This window comes from Hippocampus guttulatus, chromosome 12 (genome assembly GCF_054856545.1).
Source record: "Hippocampus guttulatus isolate MCC_2025c chromosome 12, RoL_Hgut_1.0, whole genome shotgun sequence".
NCBI classification, from domain to species: Eukaryota; Metazoa; Chordata; class Actinopteri; order Syngnathiformes; family Syngnathidae; genus Hippocampus; species Hippocampus guttulatus.
In genome coordinates this window covers 3,535,409-3,563,038 of record NC_141272.1, presented here as the reverse complement: position 1 = coordinate 3,563,038, position 27,630 = coordinate 3,535,409, and the positions used below count along the sequence as shown (strand labels likewise).

Genomic DNA, 27,630 nt, shown 5'->3' with positions numbered 1-27,630 from the left:
TATTTTGAAAAAATACCGGATTCTCCGTTACATCCGTCTGTGTCACGCTTGACTCACGTCAAACCACGCTTCTCCGTCACGTGACCGATTACACCAAAAAAACAAAACGTTGGAGGTCGCAAAATGAGTTAAAAAACTGCTGGAGATCGCAAATGACGGCGGCCTTAAAAGTACGTTCGAGACAACTGGATTAAAGTTATGGCTGAATACTCTGAGAAGAACAGTTGGTGCAGGGCTCCTGTGGGCCAGAAGAACAGCTCTGATTTAGAGCGTTCACACTTCCTACCGTGCACGTCTTTGGAATGCGGGACGACACCAGAGTACCCAGAGAAAAGCCTTGCAGGCAAGGGGAGAAAATGCAAGCTCCCATAGGAAGGCCAGGGCGTGGAATCGAACGCTGCACCTCTGCACAGTGAGTCGGACGTGCTAACCAGCATTCATTCTCATTTTTGAATGCAATGAAAAGCTTTACATTAGCTTTATATTAGCATTCATTCAAAGTGAATTGTAACGCGACATAAGCCCAACTAGCTTTTAAATGCCAAAGGCATAAATCAGTTCATGACAACGCTAATGAATTGCCACGTGAGCACCGTTTGCACACGGCCCCAACAGTATAATGGTGTTCCTGCTCGTCCATATGTCCATGTTGTACACATGTGAGCTAACAATTCTCGTACTGCAATTCAAATACTGTAGTCATGACATTAAGTAGAGCAGAGTCCAGTCAGACTACTAATGCAAGAACTGGATTAAAAATGTTTATCCATACAAAGAAGGTCACTGATTTGATTTTTATCATGGTGTTATACTTATTATTATAATTAATTATGTCAAATTGATTTCATGTTGAGGTTTTGCTGTGGAATTGTTGATACACTCAAAGGAGTCTGACTGCCATCTTGTGGCCATATTGATTGAATACAAAAAGTTTATTTTAAATTTTCATTTTTTTGTCCAACAAAAATTATCCAGTAGCACCAGTACCACTAGAATGTATTTTTTTTAAAACAATAAATTAAACAACTCCATTAAATGACATATTTGCAAACCGAGAGCAGATGAAATGCTGTGTGAATCATTTGTGATTGTGTATTTATATTCTTAAAGAGAAATACAACTATTAAAACAAGAAGGACATCCTTGTTGTACACTAACAGCACACCATGACAATGCAAGTTAGAAGACCATATGCATAAATTGATTTGGTAAGCTTATCATACGTGTCTCATGAATGCGGGTGTAGGTATAAGATGGCGCCTGAGTCCTCCAGTCTTTTTAAGACTTCAGCTTCATGACTGAGGTCATGGTAAGAGTTCTACAAAAGGGACAGAAATAGACTTAGGATGAAACAGGTGAGAACGGGGTATGTTAATCACTTTAAAGACCGCCATTGCTTACCTTCATAGATTTCATAGTATGATGGTCGAAGTAATGGACTGGGTCATTGATGTTCCTGGAGTTTGGATACCCAAAACCAGCTATGTGGACCACATCGCAGTAGTTAAGGGCAACGACGACGGCAAGGATTCCCGTTGTCGGATGAATCTTTTGGAGGCAAACACACATCAATTTGTTTGAAACTTTTTCATCATCTTTAAATCAATCCAGCTAGCCACATATCATGATATAAAATTCAAACTGTTTACACATTGTTCAAGACACAAATAGATGTTTGCTGTCTACCTACATGATGAACTATGATGGGAATGTCACCGAATCATAGAACCAGTCGGATTCTTTCTTATTTAGTTTGCCTCAGCAACGATGGGTGAGATATAACAATGAATGAATGAGTAGGTGTGCAAGTAAGTAAAGAAATAAATCGGATTGCTTCTTGTTGTGATATCCAACAAAAAAACCTTGGAAATCATCAGGGTCCTTACTTTGACGACTCAATCTTTTAGCTTTAGCTCTCACGGTGAATGTTTATGACAGGATATAATTCAAAACCAACAGGGTTCCTCTGTGGTGGTACTGGAGAGAAATATCCTTCATGTTTGTGATGGCTGATTTCAAATCAATAAGGTTCTTCATGAGAAATTTGCTTTTGGACTTTAGCTAACATTCAAATTACCCATGTGCAATAGGAATCTGTGAACACAAGCACCTCTTCTCTCCCCCCCCCCCCCCCCTTCATGATGCTGTTAATGCACCACTGCACCGTGCCACTAGATGGCGCGACAAGTCAACAGATTTCGTGAGGCGCATTACTAGTTCCACTTTTGGACGTGTTTCCTATAAAAGCGCAAAGTCTGAAAGAAAAACATCAACAGACATCAACATGCAACTGAAAAGAAATGAAAAACGCAAACTCATTCCACAGATGGTGATCCCTTTTCCTCTAAGACATAGGTGTCAAACTCCGGTCCTGGAGGGCCGCTGTCCTGCATGTTTTCCAAGTCTCCCTGTTGCAACACGCCTGATTCAAATGATCAGATCATCAGCAAGCTCTGCAGAAGCCTGACATTGAACCTGTTCATTTTGAATCCGGTGTGTTGCAACAGGGAGACTTGGAAAACATGCAGGGCAGCGGCCCTCCAGGACCTGAGTTTGGCACCTATGCTCTAAGAGATCCCATACGACGGTAAAATGGCAGCTGCATCGTCAATGTACGACAAATTCTCATTTGGAAACAAAAAAGAAAAAATATGGGAAAACTATCATCGTTTCAATTTATAGATCGCGTTATTGTTCATTAGTTAAACGCTGAGCACGTTACTAAAGAACACAGCAAGACTAAAAAGTATCAAATGTCCATCCATCCATCCATTTTCTGATCCACTTTATCCTCACAAGGGTCCCGGGGCGTGCTGGAGCCTATCCCAGCAGTGAGTATAAAATAACTCAAAAGATTAGATTAAGCGCTCTCTGGCTCTGCCAATCATAAAAGATGTTACTTACATTATGTGGAGATGGCCCCATTAAAATCAATGGCGTGATCTCTCCACAGTGTTGTTTTTGTCCATGTTTATGTTACGGAGAGACAGCAGAATTCGGAGTTATGTCCATTCTGCAGGATCTCTACAATTCCCCATGATACTACTTTTTAAAAAAAATTTCACTTGACCTCAATTGTATTCAGTTTTAATTGTTTTCACTTGACCTGAAGCGGTTGCCAACCAATCGCAGGGCACACAAAGAAAGACGAACAACAATCCGTGCTCCGTCCATGCGTCTGTGTGTTTAATCCGATTCTTGCGGAGTAGCTGACATTCTGTGCGTATGAGGCTCACATGGCCGGTGCCAGAGCTCTGTGTAGTTTGGACACAGGCCTGCGGATCTCGGTGAGTGGGTTGCACACTGTCATCACTGCAAGCGAAGAACACAGCACATGCCTGTGTTTTGGGAGAGGGGTGTGAACACACGCACTGTGTGGATCACGTAGCTTTGTACAAGCGTCGGCAATGCAGAAGATGAAGAGGGAGTGGTGGTGGAGAGTATATGGGTGGTTCTCAGAAAGTGTGGTCCAGCAGTGTGACTTGAGAGCCCAAAAATGAAGTAGTTCAAAGCCGGGTCAAAACGTTTTTTTTTTTTTGCTTTAAATGAAACCTTGCACTGCGCTCTGAATAAATATTGTTCACTCAGCCCTTTGTTCGCAAGAGAATGTTAGAATGCTGTGGTCTACTCCATATCTGAACACCTGGTACCTGAACACCAAACACTGAGCGCAAACCCACTGATCGACGTAGGCTAGAGAAAATGCCACAGAGCAGAAGACCAACACACCAAACAAGACTAACGTGCACCAAAACAGTACTTCATAAACACCCACTTCTTTGGATCTCCTTCCTTCCTTCCTTCCTTCCTTGGTCCACACCCCACCACTCCACAAGGTTTTGTGCTAATCTGCCGAGTGCTTTTTGAATAATCCTTGAAGTTAGTCAACACCCTAACATGTTAACTGCCTACAGACAAGTGTCTCTATTTGCATCCTTCCAGATTGGTGCTGGTCCTAAACACCATTTTCCCCCTCTCTCTGCAACGCTCCTGAAAGTTTGTACAGTTGGTGCAGGGCTCCCGTGGGCCAAGCCTGCTGCTCAGCTTGACTATCGCTGCCGGTGCCCTCGCCTCACATACACTGCCCACTTGTTTGGACCGCAGTCCAAAAAGGCTAACCACTTCTCATTCTTTGACAAGAAGGAAAAAAAAAAGAGCTCTGGCAAGGGTAACAAGGCAGAACCAAAAGAAAACTTGACTCTGCCAGGCACATTGTAATCCAGGCACAGGCAATCTCCCAGGAGATTGAAGAGGTCATTAGGGGGGGGGGGGGGGGGGGGGGGGGGGCTGTTTCAAAGTCCAGGCTCAGAAAAAAGGTTTTCAAGTGAAAACAGATCAATGGCTCACAGCTAAAACGCCTTGCATCATGTTTCTTGTGGATTTTTCTTTTGTTTCGTTTTGTTTGGTGAACTGCTAAATTACTGAACAACAGCAGCCATCTTTTGGAAATAGTTTAAGTTGTCCTTTTCGGTTGCACTGCAAACTCTATTTAGGCTTTCTATCCCAAGCCACTTATTTCTCAGCCATTATCTGCTGCAAACTCGAAGAAGGCGAGGGTTTATCTTGCATCAAAATGTCAGAACGGGAAGATCTTTCTCATCATCTGCCATAATTGGATCCCTTGCAAATGACCGAGCTACACTTGAACTGAGTTTGTCGCCCAAACATCCTTGACCGTCCCGCGGCTGCTCCAGCCAGCTTTGGTTCGTGCCGAGCGGGAGACGTAAAAGCGAACAAACAACACGAATGACTCCCAGCAGGCGAACGCGCGGTGAAGCATGTCGACAGGTCACAAGTCGATTGCAACCGTTGTTTCTCTTCGCCGAACTGCCTGACAGAATGACGACTCCCGAAACTGGAAAAGCGGAGCCTCACCCGTTTACTCTTGGGGGTCAGGGGGATTCGCAGCAGCTTCTCTGCCGTCTGGTGCAAAAAGTGCGGGTCCAGCACTCGGATTTGAGCAAAATCACCCAACCAGATTTGGGGAGGGGGCTTCCAAAAACCTTTTCTGCCCTGGAATGCATGCACACAAAAATAAATAGAAAGATAAGTCATGTCCAGTACACCCACTTGATTTATACAAACAAGTGATGCAAGCCAGCCACTAATTCCCTCATGACTGGAAGCAACGCCATGTGCATAATTAGCAGGTAATGGCCCAGCAACGGTTCGGACTAGCAGGCCCAAGAAGGACTATGGCATTGGCCTCACTGCTTGTTCCTGATATGGTTGGCTGGCAAGGTCTGGGGAAAGCAGTGTGTGTGCGCGTGCGAGAACTTTTTCCACACATCTTGTACCCTTTTCTCATTGTAGAGGATCTCTTTGAGCCACAGTAGATCTTGCTGCTTAAAAGGCACAAAGATCTGAAGTGTTCCAGGCTGGTTGTTCAAGCCTGGATTATAGGAGGCAGATTCGGGGTAGAAGAATCTCATTGTGGTCTTGTTCCCGACGTCGTCCTCGTAGCCCCTCACCGGAGCATCATTCAGTCTGTAAGAGGAGAAACTGGAAGTATAATCACGTCTCATTTTCAAAATCGCAGTATTCTTCACGCCCACCCACAGTTCCCTTCACGAAAAAAACGATCTGGTGGTCGAAATTATTTGCTCTTTCAGCAAGACATTCCTCCAATTCCCTTAATATTCACTCAACTGGTGAATTGTGGCCAAATTTGCACATGTGACACAATTTCAATTTTTTTTGACTGGCATCGATTGGATGTGAGCTGGTGAATCAAAATTTTCCAAAAAACATGAAATGAGCACTTCAAATGCTCCTAACATCCACCATTAACACATAAATGACAAAAACACAATTGATCATTTTGATGAGTTGGAGAACGCCTTGGAATTATGGCCCGTGTGAGGGTTAGATTATTGCACAATAAATGAGAGTTCTGTAGAATGTAAAAAACAAAGAATATAAATGATGGTCGTTTAACTTTTAACTGTGTCCTCGTCGTTTTTTGCCCTCTTTAGTTCAAGTTCTCTCTCTCAGTGGTGATTTATGCCTGGCGTTTTGTAAAGAACTGATCCCAGTTGGTTTGCTTTTGTCGGCGTTTAACAATCTTTCGAAAATGTCCAAGGCAAACAACAGCATAGCCCGACTAGCGAACACTTTTTCTGATTCACATTTACGTGAAACTATCGGAACGCCTCATGGCTCGAGGGGCGAATGATGAGGACGCTGCATAGACACATTATTATCTATCTACACACAGACACATATGGTAGAGGTCCCTCTTAGCCAATGAGATGCCAGGAGGATGCTCGGTAATAGCCAATAGCAGAGCAGGTCTAAGTATATTGCATTCAGGAACCTCGGACCTGCGAGCGGCAGCCCATATTGTATTTTTATCTTTTGTATCTTGAAACTTCTTTCATAAAAAGAGGCAATATTTTCCTGTTGAGGCATTTCGTGACTTGAAAATTTCGTATGAAGAGATGATCGTAAGTAGAGGTACCACTGTAATCAAATGAGTCTGTTTTACTCTCATGGTAAGGCGTTTTTGACCAGACTATCAATAGGCTAGATATCACACAAACGTTCCCTAAAAAGGATACCAAAAAAAACAAATTTCTCCAGAACCCAACATCCGGCTCCCCAAATTCTGGTGAGTTGTACTCAGGTTGTATTAAGGTATTATGAAACGCCTTGACTATGTTTGGTTGCACACAAGTCTCATTAGGCTTTTTAGAACGTTCAAGTTGTGTTTCTATGACACAAATCCAATGACATTTGCTTTCAGGCATGCATTGAATTCAGGCCATCAAAAACCTACATGTCCGGCTACTGATTTGTTTTCAGAAGGAGAGGCTAGGGAGGCACCCGGACACGTTGATGTTGGGAAGAAAAATGCATTGTACCCAGGCCAACAGCTGGGCTGTTTGAAAGAGGCTTATAGCAACTCTGTGTGTGTGTCTGCTCCAAGCAGTAAAGTCAGATTTGCGATTTCATGCCTGACATGACAAAATGTGATCCTGTTTCCTGTCGAGAAAGCTAGCTGTACAACTCCCAAAGGTTTTCTAATTGGTGAGATGAAATAAAAGCGCCAAATTGATGTTGCTAATTAATATTACAATACTCCATTTGTTACTGTTTGTGTTTATTTATTAGGGACTAAAAAGACTTAAGAGGGATTGCTATTCGTTTACCATTCAAACAGCAAATCCCTAATCAATTGAAATTGTACTAATGGTACTTTTGCCGAAAAACACGTCATAGTCCCAGAAAGGAAAAAATTGATCATAACGCTAAATGGTATGTGGAGTGTGCTTTTATCATCAACCTACGTTCTTCCAAAGCGTTTTCACAAGCCTCATATTTACCCTCTCCATACAGTGACCTACGATTAGGATGTTTTTGGGGGGTTTTTTGTGGTGGGGGGGGGGGGGTGCTTTTGGTAAAGCTTTAAATCGATCCGTGTTCTGTCATACCAGCTAGCTTGCGCAAAGCTAACCTGGGGCAGGTGGGTTTTTTCTCTCAAGTCCAGCGTCAAAATTTGCTTCCGTTTCCCTTTGTGCTAGCACTTCAGAGGCCAACAGCAAAGTAACGAGAAGGGCATTGCTAAACTGCCTGGATGGGCTTTATTGACTAATTACTTCACTGTTTCATTTTATGCTCATTAGGCGGATAAACATTTTGATACACACGTAAGCACTTCCGGGTATCGCTCTGAAAGAGCGTGCCTCACACGACACGGTGCACCTCCGGCATATATACATACAGATACATCACACATGTTGCTACTCAAACATGCCTGTGACATGAGACAACAATACTGCCTAATTCTTTCTCACTTAAATCCGAAATTTCTGATTCAAGTCACCACCGATTCGTGCACAGCCCTAATTTGTAGAAATCGAGGCGAGCCTTGCAAAATTTGAAAATACAATAAAACATAACATAGTTGTCCAATGAAAAGCATATACAATACAATTTGTTTCTTCTTACCGAATGACCACATCATATTTGTCAATGATGCCTCCTAAGGATGTGTTTTTAATGGCAAAGCTGTTGCCTATGACAACACAGGTTCTGCATTCCAGGCTGAAAGAAAGAAATGCAACACACATTGTTCATCCTTCTTGATGAAACCTAATTCAAAACCAGTACTTAAACCTAGTGATCATTATCCGTGTCACACGTACTTGTCTATGTTGGCCGGCATCTGATAATTTGCTGTTACTGCAAGAACTTTCAGCAGCTGCAGTTCTGGGTGGAAATGAGAGAAAGGTAGCAGTTTAAAATAGACGATCGTCAGAAAGCGAACGAAGCGGCAAGATGGGGTCAAGCAGGGGTGGGGAACCTAGCGCACGTGGCCTGTCAATGGCCCCGTGGGAGTATTTAATCCATTGGGCCATGTAACTCCTAAAACAAAACAAAAAAATGTTCTGCTGTCACATCCTATTTTTTCCTTTGTTTGACCCTTGGTGGAATTCATAAAACTGAAATGCCCCCTGATAGGAAAAAAGGTCCTCCACCCTCTGTAATAAATGGTTTGTGTCTTGTAAGACACAAAGACCCAGAAGTTCACAATGTAAAATAATCAATAAATTGATAGAAATAAAATGGCAAAATAGCAGGTCATAAATATCTACGCACCGCTGCCCTTGATGCCATAAGGTAGCGGCAACGTTGACAGATGTTCTCGCCAGAAGAAATCATCCAGTTTTAGAAAGAGCTGCGTCCGCCTGCTAATGCTGTGGGAGAAACATCAGGACGGTGGTTACACATGAATCACATTGGAGATCACGACGGAAGACTATGAATGTGGCAGCAAAGTCATTTTTGATGCTGTTTGGTGATAACAAAGCGCACAAGACAATGCAAACGATGCTGCCAGTAAACACATCGCTGCCGTTTAGAAAACTTGCCAAAGTGCTTCTGTTATCTATTACAAAGGTGAAAACATACTCGCTATGAGCAGAGCAGACGGGCCATTTGAATTTCTATGTCCCTCATTAACATCCTCCGTTGACACGCCTCGTCGGAGGAAAGGGAAAAGAAAACAACAACGTTCACAGAGCTTCTGGAGCAGGACAAATGCAGCAGTTGGTATTACGCGTCAAATATTTTGACTTGTTCACCAGCGTTGGACTCCAGCTGTCTATGAGCCACTGCGGTGACAGAGAGGCTCCCATACATTTCATACCTTCATATGTCAGCAAGTTCGCCAAAGGACTTGGAGCGGTTTAATGACACAAAACGTCACGGCAATTATCATTCAAGCACCATAAACCGGTAGACTTCGTGCACACTATGTTTTTCTTGGAAAGATTAGGGATCTTGGCATTTTAAAAGGTCAAAGTCCAGAGGTGAAGAATTAGAGAAAAAAGCCGAGGGGGGGAAAAAATGAACCGTGGTCTTGATAAGTTAAGTGATCACAAATGGAAAGAATAACAATATTTTGAAAAGTTATCAGTAATAAATACTTAGCAAATACTTCACTTCAGGAGCTGGAATCTGGTCAGGAAAATGACATCTCACACAAGAGCCGCATTAAAAAAAGAATTTATGCGTAGCCTATCTATTTGTACTGTACATCCATCTACAGTGGTGCCTTGAGATACGAGTTGAATTCATTCCATGACTACACTCATAACTCAAAACACTCCCACATCAAATCATCTTCCCCCATTGAAATGAATGGAAATGTCACTAATCCGTTCCAAACTCCCCCTGCAAAACAACAATTTTTTAATATTAATCCAATTCATTGTGCTGCTCCAGTCCTGCAGGTAAAAAAGAAAAAAGAATAGACTTTTACTCCTCCCCACTCACTTTGTGTAATATCAGGCCTTGTTCAGAATAACAGCCATTTTATTTTATATTTTTTGCTGCCCATCAGATTGAAACCGAATGGCTCTGTTGTAGTCTGAGCAGTCACAAAGCACATGAAATCTGATTTTCCAGAGACAGACTGAATCCACATTCGGGAGGTGGTTTCATATTGCATTTGGACAGAATGCATCTCACACTGTTCCTGAACAGCGCCTGAGACATTTTTGTAGAGGATAAAGAATATATGCTTGTAAATATTGTTCCATTATTTTTTTCACCATGTGATGCTCCACAATTTGTGTTCAAATATCTGTTGCTTCAAAGTTTGTAAAACCGTAATTATTGGTGCTAACTGTTAGCATGTCAGCCATGCTTTCCATTGTGTTAGTATTAAGCGAGCTGATGCATGCTCTTAAGGCAATGTAGTTTGGTTGTTTTGAAAACAATGTGGAATTCTCTTTGTTTTACTTTTAGCTTGACACTAAGCTTCAACCTCAAGTGCCATTAAACTGCTTGAAGCCGTTTTTTAAATGACATTTTCATTATTTGCCAAACTGTTGCTTATTGTGATGTGAGTTGATTGCCATCATACAGTGCTCATATCAGAAGAAGCTTAAGATATGAGGGCGTCATCATTCATCATCATATTGGCTCTTATACAAACAGGTTTGCCTAATGGGGTGAGTAATGCATACCTGTCAACTCATACGGTTTAGCCATAGTTCATACGGATTTTGTGGTGAATCTTACGTATATGGCCGTATCGCACAAATCATACGGATTCTGAAAATGTCCGGGGTTTTTTTCACCAACTCCAAATGATTTGGAGTTGGTGAAAAAAGTAACGCAGGAATACAACTCTGAACACAGTAATGCCACTAAGTAGAATGATGGATGATTAGACATTAACCAGACATTGTATTATGGAGATCTACAATAAATATCATTGAAAATTTCGTGGGGTTTTTTTCTGCCGTTATTTTGACATATGAAATGCTTTGGTATGTTATAAGGATTTTTTGCTCTTTATAAGGATTTTTTTGGTAGTTTATACAGGTTGGCGCTCCGAAAAGTTGACAGGTATGGTAGTGGTTGCACAGTAAGTCTAACTGATAATACAGTTGTGCCAGAAGCACATGTGAATCGTGATAACCTAAGCAGATATGCCGTGACGCACTTCAAGTCGAGGCTCTCCCACTTCTTCTGCGTCAGCCTGCCAGCGCACAAAGAGTTGTGGCTCTTGACAGACTTGCTGGTGCCGGCATAACTGTGAAAAGACAAGACACAAAGACGTGAATCACCACCACTGGCATGAAACTGAAAACTGCTATTGAAGTCATTTAAAAAATAATAATAATAAGTAAATTGCTCCAGACATAAACTGGGTCCAGAAGCCTCAAAAAATGCAAAGTAGGTCTGAATGAGGGATTAATTGACCAGCAGCTTGGCTCAGTGGTCGGCTTGTACTACTTTATTCATGGGGACTCAGCGCTTTGCAGTTCTCCAGAGATTTTTTTCTTTTCAGTTTTTTAAGCACAGCAGGCATTTTGGGTGTTAAGTGACCTTAATACCAGAATAATGACAAAAGACGAAGGGTGTGTGTGTGTGTGTGTGTGTGTGCGTCTTTACCTCTGAACTATGGCATAGGAATAGTAGTATGTGAAAAATGAGATGAAGAAGAAGAGAACCGGGAGAAGACTAAGGCACCATGCTGGAATCAGAAAAAGAAAAGAATTACAGAAATAACTGCGATATCATATCCGATTATAAAGCACAAGTTAGTGGGTAAAACTGAAACCTTCAGTCCAATTAATCCACTTGTTTACAAAATACCCTCATTGTTTTTTTTAACATAAAATGACAAATAATTTAAATTCAACAGTGTTCGAGTATTGACAAAAATTACAACCATAACCAAAAACCTATCACAACATAGGAGCGCATCGCGCTCTTGTCGTATGAGCAATACATTCCATTAAATTTCAATTTCAACAAATATATGCTGATACAAAAGATGTTATTATTAGTTATTACACTAAATTGATTAAATCCAGACACTAAGTGGCAGTATATTTCTGCAAATACTTTCCTGCTCTGTCTTCAAGGGGTGAGTAGTTTAACTTTATTTGACAATGTACTTTTTTCTCAAATTATAAAGCGGTTGTCTGACAGTAAGCAATATAAAAATATTGAACAATGCCGCACCGGCTTCACAGTGGAAACGGTGCAAGCTTGAAACATAGTAATTCCATTTCAATTAATGCAATGTGTGTGTCTTGAAATTAGAACAACCGGCGTCGAAAAATACGCTCCAGACCGCAGGCGTGGCAAGTGACAATTATTATCTGGAGCCAGCAGGGCATTCATTTTTTATCACAATAAGGCAAGCAGGGCGGTCAACAAAAAGCACAAGCAAAGACAATAATATACTTTTAAAGTCTTTGTTTTATTTATTTGAGCCAAAGACAAATTTTGGAAATCAAACTGTCTCAGTGTCTGACATCCTGATATCACGAAACGATGACTCCAAATTTTGTATTTCGATATAAATGAACAAACATTTTGTTGCATTTCTATTGTTTGTGTTATCCGTCATCACTGCCCAAGCCATCAACATGATGTTATGCGCCCGCGTGGCAAAACGCACTGAGGCATGAACACGCCACGTTACAGAGTTCCCAAGAAGTGACATGTGAGGCACTCCGGTTGCCAGACTTCCTGCCTTACCAACACATGATGACAGCCAAACTGAAGTGACAAACTGGAAGATCAGTTAAGGTGAAACTGTGCTGTGAGTGGGGTCATAATTTAACTCCTTCACCGAAGTGAAGGAGCATTTTGACATTTTGAAAACCACCAGGATATTGAGGTCAATGATAATATACTGTATACTAAACACCAAAGTACCAAACTACTCTCTACTTTCACCAGGGGGGGGAAAAAAGTGTGATTCTGACCGTTTTTCATTCCTTTATAATCAGCAGTAGCAGAAAAAAAACGTAGGTTACAATACAATTCATCTTTTATTTGCGTAGCGCTTTCAGAACAGCTGCAACTGGAACAAAGAGCTTCACAAAATAGTTCACATCCATCCATCCGTTTTCCGATAAATGTGAAAAAGAGATGGAGGCAATGCCTGATTCAAGGCTTCAATGTAATGCGATGGTGTGACGTAGCAGAATAAATGTGCAAGAGGCTTGAATTTCTCATGACAATTACGAGGTCATTTTGGACTCGACAAAAACAACACGGTGTTCAGAAATTAAGTGTTCATCGTGCAGAGATGATTTGGCATGGTACTCATTTTTGAAAGCAATGAATGATCGTTTTCATCCTCCTGATTTCGATCACAATCAAAATATTTGCGCTTGTTATTTTTTCCCACAATTATCCAGCCCTTCAAATATTCATGTGCATCAAGATCAGGGTTAAGCCACACACACACACTCACACACACACACAGGAAGAGCGCTTACTTCTAGCCGCGTTCAGGGACTTAGTCACTTTCCCCCATGTCCTTGTCATGTCTGCTCACTGTATGACCGGGTGCGGATGCCAAGAATCCAAATTAGCACCTGCATTTGCCGTAAATGAAATACGAAATAAAAATTTAAAAAAACTGAAATAAAGCTTTACCCAGAAGATGCGGCAAAAGGCTATCTCTGAACCGCTATTTGAATCATAAGTCGCTGTATTGTGTCAACTTCTGCTTGGGTGACGGAGGAAATGGGCGTGGCGGAGAAACAAGCAGATGTCCGGAAGCAAAACCCGGCAGAAAAGAGTTTGAAGACGATCGTTTGTGGTCAGGCACGGATCAGTGGCTTGGAACAGGGTGGTCCGCTGGTCCAGTGGTTAGCGCGTCGACCTCACAGTGCAGAGGTACCGGGTTCAATTCCAGCTGTGTGGAGTTTGCATGTTCGCCCCCCTGGCCCGCGTGGGTTTTCTACGGGTACTCCTACATTCCAAAAACATGCATGGCAGGCTGATTGACCACTCTAAAATTGTCGGATGGCAACCGGTTCGGGGTGTACCCCCCTCTACTGCCCGAAGACGGCTGGGATAAGCTCCGGCATCCCTCGCAAGGGGTTGAGTGCTTCAGTTTGACTCCAATAAAAATAAACTGTGTGATCAGAAATGAGTCTCTCTCTCTCTCTCTCTCGAGATAGATTAGATATATATCGATATAGATATATTTATCGATACATATATAAACACACACACGCACGCAGAGCATTTCACATCAAACTGAATTCTATAACGACAATATAGACATCACATAAGCCCTCCCTGAATGTATAGGAAGAGTTTGGGGAAATTACCTTTCTTTTTTCCCATACAAAAAGCAAAGATCATAAAAGCATGCGTGTGATAGAACTTAATTGAACAACCCTATTAGACCTTTGGAACAAATTAATGGAGAGAGATAAAGCAATAAAGAACACATTGACTTTTCGGTCCAACATTGTCTGAACACGAAAATGTTCTTCTGGAGGAATAGACAATTCGCTCAGACCAACTTTTGGAATCGATACGTGTCGATCCAAGTTCGGGTCAAACATTCAAGAAACAAAGGTGAAATGATTATGATTCAAAAGAGTGGAAATTTAAGTTTGTAGATCCATTGGCCAATGGTCCTCATACTTGTGACGATATTTCTCACACAAATCTGGTGAACAGAACGAAATTCATTTGCTCTCATAGTGATCATTTTACCTTTTCTCTCGGTCATTTCCAGTGACTCTGTCCACTGCGGGTTTACGACTGATCAGCCCAGGGCTCTTTTGCTCTATATGCAAAAAAAAAACAAAAACAAAAGACAGACAGATGCAATGTGAACTGGATTGAAGCACTATCATGGCAACTCTGAAACAGAAAGCGGGCCCTAAAAGAGGAAACAACTATTCGAGCCTGAGTTGAGAAAAAAAACCTACAACAAAAAAAACATGCAAGTGATGTCATCCATGTCTGAAACTAAAATATGTTGTTCAACTACTTTCAATACTGAAATGAACTAAGACGATTCTCAGCTAGGGTCGGTGTCTTCTGGATCAATACCGGATTGCGGCCCCGGCGTTAACTGTTAACGTGTTGGTGTAAGAAAGTTGCTCGATGAAGTCGCTTCCATTTTTCAGGTCATAGTAGTAGTATTTGATTGACAGTTGGCAGTGGAGTGCGGCATGGTTTCAGCGCGTTCAGTGGACACACCCACGTCATTTGAGAGCAGAGAGAAAGGCTTGATGTTTTTGACCATTTTGAAGCCTCACGAGACACTTCTTGAATGCAGAGCGGCTTGTCCGTTGAATAACTTGTCTGCATAAATGTGACATGAAGAAAGACCGTGGGCAGTCACGGCTAGGCTGGAAATAGCCGCAGTAGAGTCAAAGGTAAATTCTGACAGTTCTTACACACAGACAGCAAGACCGGTCCCTCGCGTCTTCACAGACCGCTGTTTTCGTTTTACACGATAAAGGTGATGCTAATATTTTGTATTTAAGACACCGTTTAAGGTGTTTACATTTTCAGGCTCTAATATGCCCCAGTCAAAACAAGCAGCTGAAACGACAATGTATTTCATGTCAACTGTTAGCTGAAAATGTTGTGTAAATAACAGCAGGTGAATTTCTTTGGCTGAAACCGTACGTTAACACCAACAATGGATGAAAAAGTACAAATGAGGAATTATCACGAAAGAATTGAAACGCTTGTGGAGAAGACATACTGGAATAGACTGTAACTCAGTTCTCGTATGATTTGTGAGCTTCACAACACAAAGTAATCACACGATGCCATGGCGACGTATTCTTGGATTATTTATAATCCCTGACACGATACAGTGCTACGTCTGAAATCAAATGCCCTTGATGGTGTAAACATTGGAAATCATCCAGACGTTAAGAGAAAAATGTGCCACTGAAGTCACATAACACTTCCAAATATGCAAATATTGCAATATACATCAACCCTTGACGCCTGTTTGTCTTTTTACATTCACATATTAGAATTCAGAATGGAGAAATATTTTGGGGTTTTTTTTTGCTTTTATTTATATCAATAAATCACAATAGAGAATGACCTTGAAGACACACACACACATAAACCTTGTTTTTAAATCCGCTCGGAAGAGCTAAATCAGGATGTCATATGTGGCAGTTTAACCACATTTATGAGGAAACAGATTCAAAAAAAGCCTTTAATCAAATCCGTTTGCTTCCTCATTGCATTTTCCTCATGGGAGTCGTAACCATGTCAACCAAGTAAGTCCCCGCAGGCCATTTCAGAACACACATCCCTCTTTTCTTCATTGTGTGTGACATCGCCCAACATGGAAGGGATGAAATGATATTTAATTGAATGCAGCAGTTACACAACAGTAGACTTTCTTCACAAGTGATTTTGCAACTTTCCTATTGTTCTCCATGCAAACCTCACGGAAGATTGGGCGTATTCATCGCAATAAAATGGAACATTTAAAAACATTATAAACTAGTGTGTGTGTGTGCGTTTTTTATTTTATTTTATTTTATCCGTTTTTTTCGGCAACACTCTCACAGTGCACAGCTCCAAATCTGACAAGATATCAGAGCTATTTATGTTCATGCTGTACTGTGTCTTGCACTAGTTGCCCTGACACACACCAAAACATTTTATGCACCTTGGTTTCACGATAGGAAAGCCACGTAACGATTCAAAAATGGTCTTTACTTACAACACTTTAAACTGGCTTGCAAATGATTTATTCCCTGGAGTAACTTTTAGGAAACAGATTATCTGAAACAAGACCAACAACATTAATTTGAAATTCTGGGTGAATTGTTTGAAGTAGCCTCGATACCTGGTGTAAAACATTTTGTTCCTACTGAGAGAAAAAATGTCATGAGCACACAGCATTATCTTTCTATTACGTAAATACAACTACCACAGCCTTATGTTTGTGAGAGTGTTGAGAATGTTGCGGCCAGATAGGACGTTCCTCGTGTCATGTTTCGTGTTTATTATTATGTTTCCATTCAAAACATAATAATGTGTGGTATTTTCGAAACTTTCAAAAATACCACACTTTTCATGCAGGTCATACCATATTATATTGTTATATCTATCCGGCCTTAAAGGCCGGTCCCTGAAAATATTGTCTGACATGAAACTGGTCCAAAAAAGGTTGGGGACCTCCGGTCTAAAGAAAAGATAAAGCCACTTAATGCAGTTGCTTTGGTTTTACTTTGACGCAATAAGGCAAGTGCACTCTTCCAACTGCAATCGTGCACCATCCGGAATGCCAATAAATGTATGATGCCCATGCAGCTAAACAAAATCAAAGTTAAAGGGCACAACAACAGTGAAGTCAGTTTTCTGCAAAATAATCAAATCCTTCATGTTCTTTACGTCACATGCAATATTGCACGTGAGAAGTGTTTAACAGTGGCAAATAGCGTCTGCAACATCTGTCAAATGGAAGAAATGACTTGAATTCAAGAAACGCAAGCCGACTAGTCAAATGGAATTACAGTTCACCAGCTTGTTTTTTTTTTTTTTTTGTCTAACGTTTTGCGTCGTCGAGAATTCGAACAGTACTCACCAACGTGACCACCAAATGCAGTTTTCATCCGATGAGAAGGTGAAGCGCTGCTGGGAACGAGTGACCAGACTCACGCCGACACGTTAGATTTACGACATGAATTATTCCCTCCGAGGGAAAGACGAGCATCACGGGGCAAACCATCCAGCGGACCACCGGGGAGCTCGCCGCTGGCCCGATCGCCGCCGCAGGCACACAGCAACTCAGGCTCCAAACGCCTTCGCTCTCTTCAACTCATCCAGCATCACGTTCCAAACCGCGTCAATGCGCATGCGCGAAAAGTGGGGGCACGCGCGTTTCAGGCGGACTGGACTGGAGGGTCTACTCTTTGCGAATGGCGCACTGAGTTCGTCGGGTTTTCTCGATGTATGTCCACATTCAATCAAAATCTGCTCATAAGGTCCTCATGCGACGCTGTAAACAGCTGCTTGTGGTTATCATTTTATGCGCGTCTCTGAAATATTCATGAGAAACACGCGAGTGTCTAGTGGTGGAATCCACGTCTGGTTTGCACAATAGTGAGGTGGGGGGGGGGGGGGGGCTGAATCTCGGATCGCGAGTGTCCTCCGTTCCCCTACAACCCCCCCCCCCCCCTCCAAATTAGAGTTCAGAAAATTGATGGGAATGTTATTTGTTTAATTGTTGAAATTCAGCAACACTAGAGGATTTTTGAGCATTAACAGCCTGGTTGTTAATGCGTCATGTCAAGGTCATGTCACAGCATTGCAACAATCAGATCAAAGTCTGGACTTTTATTAGGCCACTCCAAAACCTTCCTTTTTGTTTTAAGCCATTCAGAAGTTGACTTGCTGTTGTATTTCCGTTCATTTTCATGATGAAGAACCCAAATGTGCTTCATCTTGAAGTCACAAACTCATGGGCAAATATTCTCGCTCAGGATTTTCTTTAAAAGAGCACAATTCATGGTTCCATCAATCACAGCAATTCATCTTGGTCCTGAAGTATCAAAGCAGCCCCACACCATCACACCACCGCAGTGTTTGACTGATTTTTCTGAAATGCTGTGTTACATTGACGCCTGTTGTAACAAGACACAAACCTTCTGAAAAGTTCAATTCTTCTCTCGGCAGTCCATAGAATATTCTCTCCAAATTCTTAGGAATCATTCAGAAATGTTGTGAAAATCTAAGAAGAGCCTTTCGAGCCTTGTTGTTCTTTTTTGGTTGGCAGTGTTTTTCCCCTTGGAACTCTGCCACTTGGCTTTGAATCGTTGTGCTACTGTCATGGGTTTTTGTTTGTTTGTTTGTTACTTTGAGTAATTGGGGGTTTTCAGGACTGTGTGTGGCTGATTTAGTTCTTCCAGTGTGCCCCTGTGGGTGTTTTTGTTCATATATTTTGTTCAGTATAACCTGCTTCTCCTGCCTCCCTGCTTTTTTTTTTTTTTTTGGTCCTCGACCATCACGCACCTCATGTTTCACAATGCTTTCTCTATTTGTGGATAAAGGCTCTCAGAGTGATTTGCTGCATGGCCTGTTAGGTCTAAAATGTTGCCCTTTTTTTCACCATGCCGACCTGTCATCCTCCCGGGTGATACCCCAGCAGCATCTGAGACCCTATCAACCCCTCACCGAAAAGATCTCAGCAAAGCGCCAATCAGGTCTCAACAAAAATGACAATTCCAAAGCGTTGGGGAGGAGCGTATCCGACACGGCACAGGGCTTCACTCTGCTGCTGTGTTGGTCGTACAACAACAAGCATCGGTCTAATGATGCATAAACACATTTTGCAACCCGTAGATGGACATTTTTTTTTTTTTTTTTTTAGGAGCTCGTGTTTACATCCCTGATCAGGGTATTCCATTGCATCTGATTGACTAGCAACCACACCAGTTCATGCTGGTGCCTCAAGTCAGCTGGGATAGGTTGCAACACACACATGTCACGATTGAGGAAAAGGAGTACAGCAGATGGATGGAAAAGTCACGAAGCGCACATTCAGGGTATGCAGATGTTGACATTTTTATCAAATAGTCCTGCTGCAACAGGAAATAACTGATGTATAACAAACAACCCATCTGTCTTTGCCGTGCTGAATTTTAATTGCAGACTTCTCATTTGACTGTTTGGTCTATATCTGTGATGTATGATAAAAACCTTGACAAGATGTTTGGATCTCCCTGTTCTCCTTTAATTAGCACAGCCGAAGCATTGCAGTCGCAAGGCAAGCTGAATGCGTTCACCGCAAACACAAATGTTCTGGTCAATCTGGCCTCACACGGGCCGGACCAGCGTCGTTACAAACAGCTGAGAGCTTTTTATCTGACTGTTGGTGGTCCGAGAGTATCGTGTAGATCATGGCAGCATGCTCTGCGCAGGCCTATTTTCTCCTCTTTCAAAGAGCACTTGGATGATGACCACTACGTAACTGGATCACATTCAGGTTTAACAGTAAGCCATCAGCCTGGCAGAATTATTGTTAGTCTTTCTGTTCTTAAGGAAGGACATTCTCCAGCCTATTCATTTCCATCCCTTTTGACTGTTAGTGATATAAAACATACTGCCATTAACCGTGGCTTGAGGTTAGCCAATGCCTGAGAAAATGTTCACAGTAATTGCAACAATGCTGAGTATTTGTTTCTGGGTGGCGATTTCGATTGTACTGAAAATCCTCAAATGGATAGAAAACACCATAAATAGAGTAAACAATTTATTTTAATATTTAACAGACTTTGAGGCATTGGGCTCAGCATTGATAATCTTACACTTTATTTGCACCAATATCAGACAAACAGTCAGTTTCTAATCCCCTCTCACGTGATTAATTAAATGCATAACATAGTGCCGAGTAATGTACTACAATTTACTCATTCAAGAGAGGATCATTCCGAATGAGAATTAGAGAATAGAAAATAGAGAATTGAATATTGGGGTCATACACATCTGTTGATCTGAAACAGGATATAAAGCCTCAAGCTTTTTCTCAAGTTATTTCTGGCTCTCACTTTTCACGGTGTCATCATGCCTTACACCGTATTGATCACATACACAGCAGCCAAAAAAATAAAAATAATTTGGTGGCTGTGCTGATTAAAAATATGTCATAGGTTCCCCCTTAGCAGACCCTGAGGTGAGATTTCAAAACGTTGCCAAAGTAGATCAGCCATTCGTGAAGATTCTGAGGAAGTTTGTGCATCATATACACTATTTGCATCGATGTACAGTACAGTACTTTACTCTGAGTCACGCTGAGGAAAAAAAAGTGGGCAACACCGCTCTTTAGTGGCTGCTTTGAATAATCGCAGCACTGAACGCAACACGGCCAGGCTCGGTTGGAAAGAAATGTAGCGTTCTGTTGCCGCTCACTTACTACCCTCGTAGACTTAGAAGAAACTAAACGTTTGTAATACGTGTATGTATTAATAACATGTTCGTTTTGTTTTCTGTTTACTGAGAATTGTATTCTGACTTGTTCAATAAAGTTAAAAAAACTACAAAAAAAACAGAAGCAACGTCATACACTTCGACCGTGCGCATGCGCATGGCAGCGCAATTTTGCGTCACTTCCTGATTCTGCATCTGACGTGTCGAAAAACTGTTTTGCACAAGTGGTGGAGCCAACTCGCCGGGGGGTTTATTTACTATTTTGGTATTTTGGGTGAGTCCCTGGAGAACTGGAAATCACCCTTTCACTTGTTTTCCATCCTATTTTTGTTTGGTAGGTCTTCGGTTGGCACCTTTCTAAACCGTTTTACCCTCTCTAATCCAGGTTACGTGTTGGCAAGATGCTCGATTTTTTCACCATCTTCAGCAAAGGTGGGATAGTGCTGTGGTGCTTTCAGGGAACCGGTGTCACCGAGTCCTTCACCGGGCCCGTCAACGCCCTGATCCGCTCCGTGATACTGCAAGTGAGCCTCGTTAAATTGTTTTCGTCCGATGACGGTAGGCTCCGGAACGGTGCGAAGGGCTAATGCTAACAAGCTAGCTGCGCACGTTGTACACGTACCGTACTGCGCGACACGATTAAATCTGTCACACGAGAACCGGCGTCAACTTTGCGAGCTAAAAGAAAATAAAAATTGTTTAGGTTAGTTTTTGAAGCCGCCTGCGGAAGATGCGTGGAGGAAATGTTTTCAGCTCTTGTTGACATCCCTCGTCACTTTCCAGGAACGGAGTGGAAATAACTCCTTCACTCATGAATCCCTGAATCTCAAATATAAACTGGACAACGAGTTTGAGTTGATTTTTGTGGTAAGTCAGTGAACGCATCGGTATTCATGAAAAATAATATGCGAGTGGACATTAACCTCCGTGTGCGCTTGCTCTTCAGGTGGGTTTTCAGAAGATCCTAACGCTAACCTATGTGGACAAGTTCATAAATGACGTCCAGCTGCATTTCAGGGACCGTTATAAGAATGAACTGGAGCAAAAGGGAGTGATTAAGCTTCTCAACCACAGCTTCGAATTTGAGGATGACTTCAAAGTGCTTCTTCGGTAACTGTCACTGTATTTGATCATCCACGAAAGAAATAGGACGGTCTGTTTTATGTGTACATCAGAGGTGACTTGTTCAGGCACAATACCTGCAACTATACACCAAGCGGGGCTTTTCTTCCTCAGGAATATTTGCACAAACACCCATGTTTACACCAAAAACTAAACCTGTCTAAAAAAAAAAAGGTACCCTGAGCATCTTATTTAGTTTGTCTTACCCAGCCACAATGATGTCTATGGAATTTCCCAGAACTTTTAAGTGTGTGTGCATGTGTGTTTGATGATCGTGTGGTTGGGAGGGGGTGGTGGCAAAACATGTGGTGACTGTTGTTTGACACCACAGTCATTTCAGCCGTAAAATGCTGCCTGTGACGAATCAACCTATGTGTTTGATTATAAATGATGACACCGCTCATGTCTAATGTTTTCCAACAGAGAGGCAGAAGAGGGCAGCAGGGCTCGGAGCCCCGCACCTATGCGCTCCTTTAAGGAGTCTGAAAAATCCCAAAAAACTGTGAAGTCAATGATAGAAATAAAGGGTGGGGACAAAGAAAAAGAACAGGGTAGCAAGAAAAGCAAGAATACCAAAAAGGAAGGTAAGTGTTGTTGAAGGAACATTATTTAAAAAAAAAAAAAATCATGATTTCTTGTTCAATCTGATATGCCTAATCTTTTTCAGCTCCTCCGGTGGACCTTGTCAAAGCAGAGCAAGGCAAAGGCACATCTTCTACCCCGAAGCTGGTTGAAAACGGCAACCACGGCCTTACCCCTGAAGAGATCATGCAGAAGAAGAGAGAGGAGTTCTTTCGCAAGCGTGCAGGGGGACCTGCTGAAAAAGTCAGGTGAGAGATTGACGTTGAATATTGACATTTCTGGAGATGATTTCGGGAAACCTCCAAAGTTGAACGAAACCTCCAAAGTTGAACGACATTCATTTGACTGTATCTCCAACCAGCCATCCGTTTTTCTTCTACCACTTATTACGTTCAGGGTCATGGGTGAGAGAAGAGGGTACTGAGCAAACAAATTTTCCAGTTCCCCGCTATTTGTGGGGGATCGAGACAGAGCCATGCGGCACGTCGCGAAAATCGCAATCATTAATTTATAATTGCCTACTGATGTCACAAAATGGCAACCCAGCGCTATCACAAAATGAATAATATAATAATAATACGTTTCATTTAAAAGCGCCTTTCATGCCACCCAAGGACACTGTACAGACAATACAATGTAAAAATAAATAAAAGAAATATTGTATAAAAACAAGACATAGTTAGTTAGTTAGTTAGTTAGTTCCGCCCGCTCCTATTTGGAACATTGGGCGACGAGCCTCCTCCATTTGTTCCGGTCACTGGCGACCCTTCTTGCTCCATGCCAGTTGACACCCATCTCACTGAGGTCTTCTTTGGCAGTCTGTCTGCACGTCTTCTTTGGCCTACCTCTCTTCCTCTTTCCACCCTCTGGCATCCAGTCCATGGCCACACTTGCCGGTCTCTCTCTTGGCAGTCGGAGAAAAACAAGACATAAAATCACAAAACAGAGGAAATGGAAGAGTTATGTATTGTAGCAGTCCTGAACAAGTGTGTTTTTAGACGGGACTTGAAAGTGGAGAGAGGTGTACAGTTTTGGAGATCCGGGGGTAGATTGTTCCAGAGCAATGTTGAAGCTCCTAAACTCACTTCAACATTGTTCTTTGGCAACAAGATGGCACAGAAGCATTAATATTATATTAGTAGCCTCAGCACAAAACCAGTGAATAGGTGAGTTTTTTTTTTCAGCATATAATGGAGCATGCCCCCCACCCCCAAGCTCGATGCAAATTAGCAAATTTTGGTCCTGCAAATGTTAGAGGGTTCATTGCATGTCTTTTTGTCTTGTTCTGTTCGTCAAGCATGTCTTGAAGTATTGCAGTGTGTATCTTGATATCATAATGTATGCCATGAAGTCATCTGTTGGCGTGTTGTCTTTCTGCTAGTAAGTCTCCAAAGCCTCAGAAGCCCAAGGAGAAACAGAGGCGAGTTTGGGAGATGACTGGCAGCAGCACCAAGGACCTGGACTTCAGTGACAGGAACGGAGAGAGTTCCCCTGATTGTGACCAAAGCCCAGATGCACCCATTGCTACTGTATGTCTCAACACGACCACTGAACGACATTTATTTGTTCAATGAACACTGTGTTATGATGTCTAAATGTTGCAGGGGATGCAGCTCACCCCCATGATTGGAGATTTGCCATCTGTGGAATGTGATTCCAGTGATGAGGAGGAGGAGGAGGAGGAGGAGGAAGAAGAAGAGAGAGTAGTTGTCAATGCAACAATCAAGACAAGGTACGGACGAGCGTTGATCTTTTAGCACTCAATGTGAAAACTTTGCATGAAAGATGTGGAATTTTGTCAGTGCCAAGAAGAGTGGCGGCTTTGGCGGCATGTTTGGCATGCTGAAGGGCTTGGTGGGCTCCAAGAGTCTGAACCTGGAGGACATGGAGCCGGTTTTAGAGAAGATGAGGGAGCACCTCATTGGTATGAGATTGACGCCTTTCTCTCACTTGATGTTAATCATTGATTACTGATTGGTCATCTTTGTGGGCCCGCACTTCACAGCGAAGAATGTAGCAGCCGAAATTGCCTCACAGCTTTGTGACTCTGTAGCCAAAAAACTGGAAGGCAAAGTCATGGGCACCTTCACCAGTAAGTAAACATTCATTTGTTTTCACGTTGTTTTGTCTCACACGACAGTCAATTGTCATATTTCATTGATGCAAATCTTGTGTGTGTGTGTATAGCTGTTGCCTCAACAGTAAAGCAGGCCCTGCAAGAGTCGCTGGTGCAGATTCTGCAGCCCAAGCGCAGGGTAGATATTCTGCGAGACGTCATGGAGGCGCAGAGCCAGAGGAGACCTTTCGTCATTACGTTCTGTGGCGTCAACGGGGTTGGAAAGTCCACCAACCTGGCAAAGGTGAGCTTTTCATCTTCGGGTTTTGAAAATACCCAAATTACAAAGATAGGTGGAGCTAGCACCCTGCAAGAGATTTGTTTTGTTGATTACTTATCTCATTCAATAAATAGCATAACGTCTTTTGTGAATGTGCCCCCACCCCACCCCCATTTCTCGGTCCAGATCTCATTCTGGCTCATTGAAAACGGTTTCACTGTGCTGATCGCTGCCTGTGACACGTTCCGCGCCGGGGCGGTGGAACAGCTGCGAACCCACCAGCGCCGCCTCAACTCACTGCACCCTCCGGAGAAGCACGGAGGACGAACGATGGTCCAGCTCTATGAGAAGGGCTACGGGAAGGATGCTGCTGGAATTGCAATGGAGGCCATTGCCTATGGTAATACTCATTAACCCAACCTGTAATGAAACTCGGAAAAATCAAATCCCCGCACTACCTGACTCTTTCCTTCCAGCTCGCAACCAGGCTTTTGACGTGGTGCTGGTGGACACCGCGGGGCGTATGCAGGACAACGCGCCCCTCATGACAGCCCTGGCGAAACTCATTGCTGTCAACATGCCTGACCTTGTGCTGTTCGTCGGAGAGGCGCTGGTGGGCAACGAGGCAGTCGATCAATTGGTAAGCCCGTCTGACCGCCGGGATGAAATCTTGCCTGTTTGAGGCATGGAAAACTAATATTCACAACTTGAGTCTTCGTGAAAAGGAACGCATGGGGAGAACACGCTAACTTCACACAGCAGGGCCTGAAACCAGATTGAAAACGGGATCGCTTGACTGTGAGGCTTGACGAGCTTTTGAATTATGTTGCTCTGCGCAACTGCAATCAATCTAAGAATTATTTGAAAAGAGTCAGCCAGGATTTCGTGGCAGGTTATCGTAAAATATTGAACCCACGTCGATCTCAAAAGTCCCTTAAAGTGCGAATAAACGTCTTCTAAATTTGACAAACTGTGGAGAAGTATTTTAACAACCCTGCCAAACTTGCATAGTTAAAACCTTTCAAATTAGGCCGGATGCGATGAACCACACCCGTCACCTGTCAATCAAATCCCACTGCTACCAGGAAACATGTTTGCTACTTGAGCTACGATCTTCCTTCTGCCTACACATGTCTGAGCCATGAAAACATATCAGTTCAAAGCCACCGGTGGCTGCAATATATCCCAGCAGGTGGTCACAGGGCTTTTCCACGCTGCAAGAACACGACACCACACCGGTGCAAAGCCCCTCTCCTCACACCAGCTGTCGAGTAGCTAACCTGTTGTAAAATGCTGTTATTTTAAGGTCCAACAGAGGGCAGTGTTTCTCCCCTGCTCAACTGTCCTCATAAAAGAATACTGTCAAACATCGTATTTGGGTAGAAAAGTGCCACTTGTACATATGAACCTCTTGTTCTTGTATCATCAGGTCAAGTTCAATCAGGCTCTGGCTGACCACTCCATGTCGGAGAAACCTCGCCTCATCGACGGCATCGTGCTGACCAAATTTGACACCATCGACGACAAGGTGCGTTAAATGGATTGTAAGGTGCATTTGGATTGTATCGGAACATTTGATGCACCATCCTTTTTACCTTCGCAGGTTGGCGCGGCGATCTCCATGACCTACATCACGGGCCAGCCAATAGTGTTTGTAGGCACCGGTCAGACTTACAATGACCTGCGTAGTCTCAACGCCCGCGCTGTGGTCAGCGCCCTGATGAAGGCTTAGAATGGCAGCAGGCTCCGATGTTTGTCGTTGGACATTGCGAGGAAGCCGACATTCTCATTTTGCCGTGCTGCCAAGGGATGCTTGAGCCCCCTGCTAAAAGCCCGCGCTTGCCGTTCTTGACCGCCCTCTCTCATGTCCCGTTTTTTTCTGCTCATTGCACCATTGTCCCAGCTTCAGGCCAGCGTGAAAGGACGGTGCTGCATTTGAAAACCACACAACCAGAGGAAGCCTCCCTTTTACTTTTACACTTAAGGATTTGGGCCAAATTGACAAGTACCTCATTATCAGTTTTGAATCACTCCCGACTGATGGACCTGTGTTTACCCAGTAAGAACGAGTTGAACAACAACAAATAAATGGCATTTTGTCAGTCACCCCCCCCCCCCCCCCCCGGCCCATCCCCCAGCTAAATCAGGTCAGGTTGGCAGCAGCTGCCTGTGAAATGCTTCGTGACCATAGTGCCTATTTGTCTCCTGCTGCTGTCTTGGTTACCACTCACATCAAAGACACATGGGAACGAATCCTACTCAAAGGGGGAAACGTGGCGTTGGATTCAGTTGACGGTAATGAATTGGATTTAAATGTATACTGATACATTGTCTCAAGTAAGCCATGCAGCCGCACAAGAGCATTTGATCCAGCCCACCGTGCAATAGAAAAAAACAAATGCAACCTCAGAATATCTGTTCTGAGAGCCCCAAACATATTTAACCCACAAATATCCGTAACGTAATTATCAACATTACTTGAGGTGCTGAATTATATTTCCCCCCCTATAAATGTGTTATGGCCCATGATAGGAAAAGCGGTTCCCCACCCCTGCTTTGAAGGATCACATGTTTGTTCTAATTTAAGGAGTATTGTATCGTTTTCTTTACCAGCCTAATTCAGAAATTAATCCCAGAGGAGGCCCGTACGTTTGTAAATGAATGATTGCTGTGACCCGTTTCCCAAGAATGGTTATTTATGTTTTCCCCATGGGTTTCTTAATCTGTTCATAGGAGGAACTCAGCCAAGCATCTCCTCACTTAAACTTGCATCAATGCAATATTAGCGGATTGAAGGTTATTTGAGCTAATTTATGAGAATGTAAACATTTCTAAGTAAAGCTGCTGTACACGGCATACTTTGTGGAACTTCCTCCGTTGTTGTCGCCGTTCTTTG

At 42.8% G+C, this 27,630-nt stretch overlaps 2 protein-coding genes across 5 annotated transcripts; one reads left to right on the top strand and one right to left on the bottom strand.

The window, feature by feature from the left end:
• Positions 1-913: 913 nt before the first annotated feature.
• st3gal4 (ST3 beta-galactoside alpha-2,3-sialyltransferase 4) lies at positions 914-17,604 on the bottom strand. 4 transcript variants are annotated; one of them, XM_086125653.1, is made up of 12 exons: positions 17,354-17,599; positions 14,494-14,566; positions 13,257-13,735; positions 11,410-11,491; positions 10,958-11,047; positions 8,602-8,699; positions 8,148-8,211; positions 7,951-8,046; positions 5,298-5,487; positions 4,876-5,013; positions 1,402-1,548; positions 914-1,318 (listed from the first exon to the last, which is right to left on the bottom strand). In XM_086125653.1, the coding sequence occupies exons 3-12, from the start codon at positions 13,303-13,305 to the stop codon at positions 1,229-1,231; spliced, it is 1,044 nt and encodes a 347-aa protein (XP_085981779.1). In that variant the 5' UTR covers positions 13,306-13,735; positions 14,494-14,566; positions 17,354-17,599; the 3' UTR covers positions 914-1,228. The 4 variants fall into 4 exon arrangements, with proteins under 4 accessions (XP_085981779.1, XP_085981780.1, XP_085981782.1 ...); XM_086125654.1 differs by having other exon boundaries at positions 13,257-13,355; XM_086125656.1 differs by lacking the exon at positions 4,876-5,013 and having other exon boundaries at positions 17,354-17,604.
• A 3,285-nt stretch (positions 17,605-20,889) lies between these two features.
• Positions 20,890-27,606, top strand: srpra (SRP receptor subunit alpha). The gene is made up of 15 exons (XM_086125594.1): positions 20,890-20,968; positions 21,080-21,218; positions 21,478-21,561; positions 21,641-21,804; positions 22,240-22,400; positions 22,484-22,646; positions 23,780-23,927; positions 24,003-24,130; positions 24,201-24,322; positions 24,404-24,490; positions 24,586-24,758; positions 24,921-25,134; positions 25,211-25,374; positions 26,164-26,262; positions 26,338-27,606. Exons 2-15 carry the CDS (start codon positions 21,096-21,098, stop codon positions 26,464-26,466), a joined length of 1,959 nt encoding a protein of 652 aa, XP_085981720.1. The 5' UTR covers positions 20,890-20,968; positions 21,080-21,095; the 3' UTR covers positions 26,467-27,606.
• The last annotated feature ends 24 nt before the right edge of the window (positions 27,607-27,630 follow it).

Coding starts and splice junctions, on each gene's coding strand:
- st3gal4 (XM_086125653.1), bottom strand. CDS start 13,305: ATGACAAGGACATGGGGGAAAGTGACTAAGTCCCTGAACGCGGCTAGA. Junction 8,212..8,601: donor TTATGGCATCAAGGGCAGCG/GTGCGTAGATAT, acceptor ATTTCCACCCAG/AACTGCAGCTGCTGAAAGTT. Junction 5,014..5,297: donor TCCTCTACAATGAGAAAAGG/GTACAAGATGTG, acceptor CATGCATTCCAG/GGCAGAAAAGGTTTTTGGAA.
- srpra (XM_086125594.1), top strand. CDS start 21,096: ATGCTCGATTTTTTCACCATCTTCAGCAAAGGTGGGATAGTGCTGTGG. Junction 24,759..24,920: donor AGTCCACCAACCTGGCAAAG/GTGAGCTTTTCA, acceptor TTCTCGGTCCAG/ATCTCATTCTGGCTCATTGA. Junction 26,263..26,337: donor TTGACACCATCGACGACAAG/GTGCGTTAAATG, acceptor TTACCTTCGCAG/GTTGGCGCGGCGATCTCCAT.